Source organism: Pygoscelis adeliae, unplaced genomic scaffold (assembly GCF_000699105.1).
Source record: "Pygoscelis adeliae isolate BGI_AS28 unplaced genomic scaffold, ASM69910v1 Scaffold92, whole genome shotgun sequence".
In the NCBI taxonomy this organism is placed as follows: domain Eukaryota; kingdom Metazoa; phylum Chordata; class Aves; order Sphenisciformes; family Spheniscidae; genus Pygoscelis; species Pygoscelis adeliae.
The window spans coordinates 2,724,207-2,733,695 of record NW_008824306.1 but is presented as its reverse complement, the minus strand read 5'-3'; the positions used below and the strand labels follow the sequence as shown (position 1 = coordinate 2,733,695).

The following is a 9,489-nucleotide window of genomic DNA, read 5'->3' as shown; positions in this document are numbered from 1 at the left end:
CCCCCCCCCTTCCTCTCCCTCTTCTCCCTCCCCTTCTTCTACTCCCTCTTCTCCCTCTCCTTCCACTCCCTCTTCTCCCTCTCCTTCCACTCCCTCTTCTACCTCTCCTTCTTCCACTCCCTCTTCTCCCTCATCTTCTTCCATCCCTTCTCCCTCATCTTCTTCGACCCCTTCTCCCTCATCTTCTTCGACCCCTTCTCCCTCTACTTCATCTTCTCCTTCTTCTTCCCCTTCCTCTTCTTCATTTTCCCACTCCTCTTCCTCCTTGTTTTCATCTTCTTCCCCCTCCTCCCCTTTTGCTTCTGCCTCTGCTCCTTCCTCTTCCTCGTCCTCATCTTCTCTTTCCTCTTCCACTTCATCCTCTCCCTCTTCTCCTTCTTCTTCCACTCCATCCTCCCCCACCTCCTTAGTCCTCCTATTTGCATCTTCCTCTTCCTGTTCTTCTTTGGATACCTCTTCTTCCTCCCTCCCTGTCAATGATTCTTCTAAGTCCTCCTCTTCACCCTCTTTGTCTTTTTCATTCTCACTTTCTTTGTTTTCTTCTTCATTTTCCTTTTCATCTTCTCCTTCCTCTTCTGCCTCTACCTCTTTTTCTTCCTCCCCCTCTCTATCTTCACCTCCTTCCTCACTCTCATCTCTTCCCTCACTTTTAACCTGTTCCTCCTTTTTTTCCCCAGTGTCTTCCTCTTTTGCATACCCCTCCTCCTCCTCCATATCCTTGTCTTCTCCCTCACTTGGCACTTCTTCTTCCTCCATCAACCTGCCTTCCTCATCTCCTTGCTCTTTGCCATCTTCCTGATTAATCTCTTCAATCTCTTCTGCACCCTCATTCTCACTGTCTCTTTCAGCCTGTGATTCCTCTCTTTCATTTTCTTCCTCATTATCTTTTTCCTCTTCGTCTTCATCTCTTTCTACTGAAACGTCATATCTATCTTTTTTAACCTCACTCTCTTCTTCTTCCTCCCCTAGTTCACCTTCACTGTCAACTGTTTCATCTAGTTTTTCTTTTTCACTTTCACCCTTTTCACTGACTTCACTCTCCTGCTCTTGATTAGATTCTTCCTCATTCTTAATTTCTAACTGCCTGTCTTCATCAGATTTAGCTTCAGAGTTTGTTTCTTCCTCATTCAGACTTTTTATATCAGTCTCTTCTACATATTCTTTCTCGTTGTTTGTAGCTTGCACCTCCTCAATCTCACTGTCTTCTTTTTCTAAGTCCAAATCTTTCACATTTTCTACTGTTTTCATTGCCTTCTGGATCCCTCTGTCTTCATAGTAGTCCTCCTCTTTTTCCCTACTCTTACGTACGTATTTTGCAAGATCATTACTACTTTCCCCAGATGAAGATGATGACATAGTTACAGCCATTTGTTTTAAAAATTGATCCTTTTGTTTTAAACCCCTCTGCTCTTCACTACTTTCTTCTCCTCTGACGCATATTCTTTCACATTTATCAGATTTTTCAACAACATCCTTTATTTTGTTTCGACTTTCGACTGCTTCTTGACTTCCTTGCTTTTTAACAGGACTGTATTTTTGTACAATTAATGAATCGGGCTGGGGCTGATCCCTGGATGCAAAAGGAAGTACATCTATTTTAAGGGATTGCTTAGACTTAACAGCCTTTGACTTTTGATTGGAAGAATTTGTTTTTTCAGTCAGAATTTGTTTTTCAGTGGGAAGGTTGTAAGTTACTTCCTCTCTGACAAATTCAGGATTTTCCACATATTCTTTTTCCCTTTTCACTAATCTGCATTTTTCCTCAGTAATTTGTTGAACACAACTTTTCAAAGTGCTAACACTTTGTGCATGCTCAGATTTACCTTTCATTGTATTTTTTTTGGCCACAGGCTTCCCTACAAAGGCACTACTTTTTTCTATATCTTGTCCTGGTGATTCTGAAAGTGAAGACTGCTTTTGTAAAGAGCCAGAGTCTAATTTTGAGCCCTCCTTCATGAAATGAGAATCCTTGTTTTTCAGCCCACCCTTACCATCTCTTTTCAGTTTCACATTTTTATTGTTCTTCTATTCCACATGAGAAGCAGAAAATTAAAAAGAAAGAAGGAAAGCATTAAGGACAAATGACAGCAAAAGAAAAAGGTTACAAAAACATCTGAACAAGAAAAGAAATAATTTGTATGAGGGGACTAAAAGATAGCATAAAAGGTAGAGTCTTTCACATGAAATGAATTTACAAGTGCACATATTAGAAGAATGTAACATTTTGTCGATGATAAATGTACTACTACTCCTTTTTCGCTATCCAAGCACACAAAGTGAATGCAAGGAGACCTGTACAGCCAGTATCATGTCCCATAGGCTAGAGCACATGCGATGTGTGAGGCTGTGCGAACAGAAGGAAAGAACTACAGTTCTCTCACACCTTCCTCCACCTTTCCCCTGGGGAAATCTTCTGATGCACTCACTGTTACGCTTTTTCTAATATGCCTGAAAATCTGTTGTCCTTCTGCTTTAAATTTTACACTCATTAAACAAATTCTGCAGAATAGTTTTTAATTATAAAATAAAATTATAATGAAATATACCAAAATGCTGAAATGCTGTGATCACTTTAGGAGTGAAATAGAAAGATAATACAAAAGTATTTTAATTTCATAATTAAAACCAGTATTATTGCTCCTTTAAATATACTCCATGGTGAATTTCTGTAAATAAAATCTTTACTTACATTGTGTCCCAAATGTCAATTAAAATACTTTAATATCAACAAACCAGTAGAAATGTATGTTATCAGCGTAAGTTACAAAGTGTACATGATAGTCTTTTGTTCCTTAAACTGGTGAAGTATTATATACTCTCATCTCAAACTATGCTGGATATGAAGAGTTCTATCTGTGTGCATAAATTCCCTCTGACTTCTGTCAGCTTCTTCGAATTTTACCTCGTGGACATTCAGAAAATTAGCAAGAGGAGGCCTATAAAATTTGCCTAGCTTTTGAAACTCAAAGCAAAACAATAAATTACAAGGATAATACAAGAATTATAGGTCTTTTAAACATCAGTATAAGTATACATGTATATATATTATTAGTTACAGTACCTTTTGTTTTTGGAGTGGTGATAATTTTAACGACTGGTCACTGGGATTCAATTTCATCGCATGTGTCTGCAAAGAATAAGATCTCTATTAAAAAAATACATATAACTAATAGGGAAAGCAGCATCAAAGCCCAGCTCTATTAAACAGAGCTATTTAAGTTATATGAACATTTTAATACTATTGCACAGTCAGGTTGAGACAAATCTGTATGATCACTCAACTCACCTATTTCACTTCCACTCCCTCATTTACTCCTTATACAGAGAGGGAGTGGTAACCAGCTTAGATGTCAACACCTAAACTGTCTGTAGAGACTGAAAGCTACATGCCCTCTCTTACAGCCCGCCAGCACATTTTAGATCCACCTTCCACTCACCGTGAAGTTATGGCTACAAATATAACACCTTACTCCCTTATCATCACAACCTTCAACTTAACATCCAGTTTGATACGACAGCGTTGAAAGAACATGTTCAAAGCAACATTATACAGCAGAGATTTTCACTGGAATCTAATGCCTTTATCTCTTTTATATAAAGCAAAAAAAGAAAAGGCAAGGCAACGTAGAATACTGCTAGGTGGGCAAGTATAGTGAGATTTTGGTCATCCCTTCCCATATACTCCAAATGACAAGATAATGTTCTCTGCTGCTGTTTGTTAACTGCTTATGGTTTAACCGCCATATTCTTTTTCAACACAGTGAGCATGGACAGTTCTGGTTTCTGACTCCGAAGAATTTGTACCATCAATATGATATTAAAGGTCTTTCCTCCTCGTCACACTTGTCAATAAGATGTATGTTGCCACAGTTTAGAAAAATTGAAACAACTATGCTGTAACAGATTATTTTCATTCAGATTCAAGAGGAGCAATAATTTTTCTTTATATTTTGACAAGTTTGCCTGACAGAATTTTTCAAATTTACTGTTTCATTCTGACAAATGTTTTAAAATTGATTCACAATGGGTACGAAAACAAACAGGAGAAGAAAGTCTAGCACAAAAAGTGTGCACTATGTTATAAATAATGAAGGCCACATTATGCAGCATATCTGAAAACAATTTATTGTAAATGAAAATGAAGTTTTATAACTGTTAAATAAATGGTATGCACAAACAGATTATTAAATTACTAAGTACTGTTACGTACAAACAAGTAATAATTCCTGTAAAATGTGCAATCCCTCCAGCATAACTGACAACGCATCCTGAGGTGAGTCCACAGTGAGTTGCTCATTTGTTTCCATTCCACTGAAGTTAAAAATAAAGACAAAACCCAACACTCCAGTGCACTGCATTAAGGCCAGGACATGCCTTATCTGCTGAGAGAACAAAATGTTTTGGAAAGCTGTACAAGTGATAAGGTGAACATATTTTTTAAATAAGAGAAACACGTAGGAACATGCTTGGGGATCACCAAATAATCAAAACGTCTGCGTTTTGGTCTTCCATTTTGTGCTGGTTTTGGCTGGGACAGAGTTAATTTTCTTCATAGTAGCTAGTATGGGGCTGCGTGTTGGATTTGTGCCGAAAACAGTGTTGATAACACAGGGATGTTTTAGTTACTGCTGAGCAGTGCTGACACAGAGTCAAGGCCTCTTCTGCTTCTCACCCCACCCCACCAGCCAGTTGGCTGGGGGTGCACGAGACATTGGGAGGGGACACGGCTGGGGGCGCCGATGACCAAAGGGATATCCCATACCATATGATGTCATGCTCAGCATATAAAGCTGGAGGAAGAAGAAGGAAGGGTGGGGAGTAATGGTGTTTGTCTTCCCAAGTCACCGTTACACGTGATGGAGCCCTGCTGTCCTGGAGATGGCTGAACACCTGCCTGCCCATGGGAAGCAGTGCATGAATTCCTTGTTTTGCTTTGCTTGCGCACGTGGCTTTTGCTTTACCTATTAAACTGTTTATCTCAACCCACGAGTTTTCTCACTTTTACTCTTCCAATTCTCTGCCCCATCCCACCGGGAGGAAGTGAGAGAGCGGCTGTGTGGTGCTTAGTTGCTGGCTGGGGTTGAACCACGACACCTTTAATATGATCCACCTGTACTAAAAAAACTCTTCTCGGAACAGGAAAAGACAGCTCTCCGCTCCATTTCCTGCAGTTCTCTTTCTTGGAAATCATCAAGATGAGGAAAGTCAGAAATAGAGATCACCATGTGGTATCCAGCGTCCTTCCCCTTTTCTTTCTGATATCCCGAGCTAAAGTGTGGGGAGGGGCTGCACTACTTGGACTGCTTCAATCTCATATTATGACATTACTTGGAAAATGAAAACAAACTTTAGCATTGGATAACGATAATATGAAATGCACGCTCATTTAACAGTATGTCAGTACTTCTTGATGCCACATATGACGTTCTGGGCTAGCCAGGAGTTCTGTACTGGAACTTGAAACATGATTTAGCTGCTTTGTTCTTCCCCTGCATAAAACTGATTGAATCACAGATTCATTAGTGGAATATATTACCATATTTAGGATGTCAGTTGTATCTCCAAGGTTTCTGTCATTATTTTCATTATCTGAATCTTCTTCTGCAGAGCCTTCACCAGGTTTATCTTTCTGATGATTCTTTTCTTTAAGGTAAAATTGGGGGAAGTAAACAAATACCATAGGAACAAGCAATACACACCAAACAGAACACCCCACTCTTGCAAAATAGAGATTGTCTCTATTTTACTGACATAGGACTGAAGTCCTGAGATTCCTCATTCCCCCAACCTAAGACACAGCAGTAACACTTCCACCTCCTTTTCATCAGTATTAACATTAGAGGTAGCTCAGCAATCTGGCCTCACTGCACTGTAGATCTCTGACCATTTTTGCAGGCTTTCAAAGCATAAATACTATATGGGACAAAGCTTCTTTTGGATAATCACTTTAATAACAGTGTACCAATTAGACTAAATTAGCTGCGGTCGTATTATCTACATTGCACATTATCTGTGTAATGGATGGAGAGACAGTGAGTTTAACTCCAATGCAGCATCATAAAAATGTACCTACATCATTTTCAGGTTCACCTCAATTTCATCAGGTATATGACCAGTTTCATATGGCACAAAACCTCAGGTTTTAGGCCTCAGAAGACTCTAAAGGCAATTCAAATTTCACTGCATTGCTTTTCTCGAACCAGAAATGCTAATGGACATGCTGGCAGCTTTACAAATAATCAACTTAATTGTAACTGAATTAATTACTTTCAAATTGGATTTGACTGTCCAATAAATCTGAGCTAACTTTTACACAGAAGCACTGCATTCTGCACTCTTCAGCACTGCTCTTCCCAGGAAATCACAGATGCCCAGGAACCCAGATGAAGTCCAGAACTGCTCTAGAGAATCTGTGCAAAAGTCCAGCACTGTATCAGTATCATTGTTATCCAGGCTTTTGCATTAGCTAGAATATTGCAAATCCTTATTATCTTAGATAACAGAGAGTGATTGCATTTCCAAGCGAAGAAAGCTCCTATAGGAATTCGTAGACCTCTTTTCTTATCCAAGGTCTCCCATAGGCCTTCCTGTGTCCTTATGACTGTTCCTAATAAATTTTTTTCTGTAATTCTTTTTTTTCGTGAAAATGGAGAAAGTGGTTACAAATTTTACAGTATTTTTGTGAAGTCGTATTTCCACAGGCTTGAGGAACCTCAGGTACAATTCAGAAGTTGTTTTTCTTTCACTCAACCCTCCTCTAAATCTTTAAGCACATTTTTCCAAACATGAACCAAGTGTGAGGCAATTTCTTGTATGCATTTCTCAACTTTCATGTCTGTATTCTGCTAGACCCTCTTGAGGTAAGACTGAACTTAAACCTTCTTTCATGTTCAAACTGAGCATTTGTTTAGGAATTATGAGAGCCAAACTACATAATTCTCAGAAAACAGCAACAAAATGTGGAGACGCTTCACCTTTTTCATGGTCTCTATCCTTCACAGGTTCAGCTTTAGGAAGACTTGTTGCAGAAAAACAGAGTGGGCTAGTGTTGCTAGTCACAGGCAATAAAGATTTTAAGAAGCTTTGTCCCAGTGGAGGCAGAGTTCGTGCCAATCGAACAAACTGTTCTGGTGACTCTTCCTTCAGAAGATTAAAAAAAAAAATTATTGAGAATAAGAGTAGAAGAATAAAATGTAAGCAACCTCTCGTACTTAACAGTGATATTTTCCTTTAGTTGATGATACAGTGTTGTAACTTTGTATGCAAAGCATAAATAAAATTTCTTGTATATTTTAATTATTTATAAAAAGTGGAGAGAGATAGTGGGATATTTTAGGTCGTTTCTACACAATAATCTCAAGCAGTCTTAAAATATAGACAAAGCATAAAAAGAATTTTGATTTTTTTAAAAATGAAAATACTAGTTTCTCAAATAACACTGAGTTACTTAATCCATGGCATCAATATATTTTTACAAAATAAATGTGGTTTTGTGGTAGAGTTAGATTTCAGACAGGCGCTGCTAAAGAAATCACATGGAATGTGTAGTGGAGATAAAGGAGAAGAAACTACTATATTAAGTAGCTACAGGATCTTAGGATCATTTTAAGCTGACTGTGAAACTTTCCCCTTTGATATTTCATAAACTATGAACTCGTTTAATCTATTCAAGGACTCAGAGGGAACACCAAAAAGAGTCAGGTTCTTGTTCTTTTTTTGAGTATTTCTAAGATATTTTTAAAAATGCAAAGGAACAGGCTCTACACTTTAGAATAAAAAAAATACAAAACCAATTTGAGTTTTTTCATAGAAAGAACGAAGTAAAATCTGACCGATACCTATCTTTTACCTGCATCAATCTTGGGACCAGGGTAGATACTCATTCTTCTTCTTATACATTAAAATGAAACACGTATTTTAAGGAGATACATTTATCTGCTGGGTATATGCTGTGATTTTAGTTTAAAAAGTTCTTTTGTTTCCTAAAACAAGTATGGCAACTCTAAACAGCTCTGAATTTACCCTCTCTCGACGTCGCATTCGTGCTGATGTTAGTTGTAAGGTGTTTGTTAGTAGTGAGTCTCCACTCATTTTAGAGATAGTAGCAGTCAAACGGCTCTCACATAAATCTTCTAAGAGTATTTCTTCAGATCCTTTAGGTCTTGGAGCAGCAAAAACTAGCATGTGACAACCACCACAAGCAACCTACAGCACCAGAAAAAGGTCTGCTTATTTAATTTGCAAGTATCAATACAAGGATCTAATTTTCTTACAATCATCTCTAGGGACTTAGATTATACGAAAAACATTATAAAAGTAAGAGATGTTAAATTGCTTCAAATTTAGCTGCTAATGACGTTAGCAAGATAAAAGTACATAATTACAATTATTAATGACTAGGGATCTACGTTCATTTCTTCTTACTTAAATACAACATATTTGTACTGAACAGAACACAAGATAGGTCTATCAAATTATTGGCACAGAAGAGAGCAAAGATATTTCCACTGATTTCGAAGGGATTGGAGCTAACTATTTTGATGCAAGTCAAATGTGGGCAATACTGATAACTTAAGTGATATAAATCTAGATATTTTATCACAAAATCCACAAAATGTAATGCAAAGTCCTTCATCCTCCAATAGACAAAGTATAATTACATAAAGATCAGAGGTTTCACTTTCTAAAAGTTTAAATCCCTTACCGCTTCAGATAAAACTTCCTTAAACTCTAAGTCCAGTAAACAAACAGAAGTGAGCCACAGACTTTTGTCCCAAATTTTGCTCAATCCTGAGTCATCTTTGCATTTTTGATGCTGGCAATTCTGTGATATTTATTTCTTAAACACCTCAGGAAATAGATGAAAACAATGCCCTTAAAAGAAAACAGTATTTCTCATCCCCTTTGGATTCAAAAAAGCAACTCCTCAAATTTTCTTAAGATTTAATAAAAATCCCACTGTACAAATAATCATTAAAATTAAAAAGATGTCACTCCAGTGTTTTCAGGAACAGGTATTAGTTTCCCCCCTACTGCGAACAATCTAAAAGCAACAAATACTCAACTTTATAGGCTACTACCAGCTCTACAGACCAAAACACTATAGCACAACACTACTGAATAAAACCCTAAAAAGCAGTCTATATGTGTTGTCCAAGCCAAGTACATTCTAAACTAAATGAACAGTGTGATAAGTAAATATAATTTCCTTTTTCTTTCAAGTTGTGTTGTCTATTAATTAAATGTCGTAGAAAAAAATAATTCTATAATGAGATTTCAACTCTCATTAATAACGTATTTCATAAAAATGTAAACATTTTGATGTCTGAGAAGCAGGAACAGAAGTTTTACCAAAAGGACTGTGAACCTCAAGAAATTATAACACAGAGTAGGAGCAAACTGATTTGTAAAATTCTCTTCTCCAAGTCCTAACTTGCCGTGTCGCCCATCTCCAAAAGTAAACATGAGGCCATTCTCTGTATGTAGGGA

The 9,489-nt window shown here is 37.5% G+C and overlaps 1 protein-coding gene across 1 annotated transcript in view; it reads right to left on the bottom strand.

Moving 5' to 3' along the window:
* RPGR (retinitis pigmentosa GTPase regulator) overlaps positions 1 to 9,489 on the bottom strand; it is a 47,312-nt gene that overhangs the window by 625 nt on the left and 37,198 nt on the right. The window contains exons 10-16 of the mRNA XM_009318911.1: positions 9,352 to 9,476; positions 8,023 to 8,205; positions 6,975 to 7,140; positions 5,537 to 5,643; positions 3,062 to 3,127; positions 618 to 2,025; positions 2 to 470 (exon numbers count right to left, since the gene is read on the bottom strand). Coding sequence (XP_009317186.1) covers positions 2 to 470; positions 618 to 2,025; positions 3,062 to 3,127; positions 5,537 to 5,643; positions 6,975 to 7,140; positions 8,023 to 8,205; positions 9,352 to 9,476 — 2,524 coding nt within the window. The remainder of the gene's footprint in view (position 1; positions 471 to 617; positions 2,026 to 3,061; positions 3,128 to 5,536; positions 5,644 to 6,974; positions 7,141 to 8,022; positions 8,206 to 9,351; positions 9,477 to 9,489) is intronic.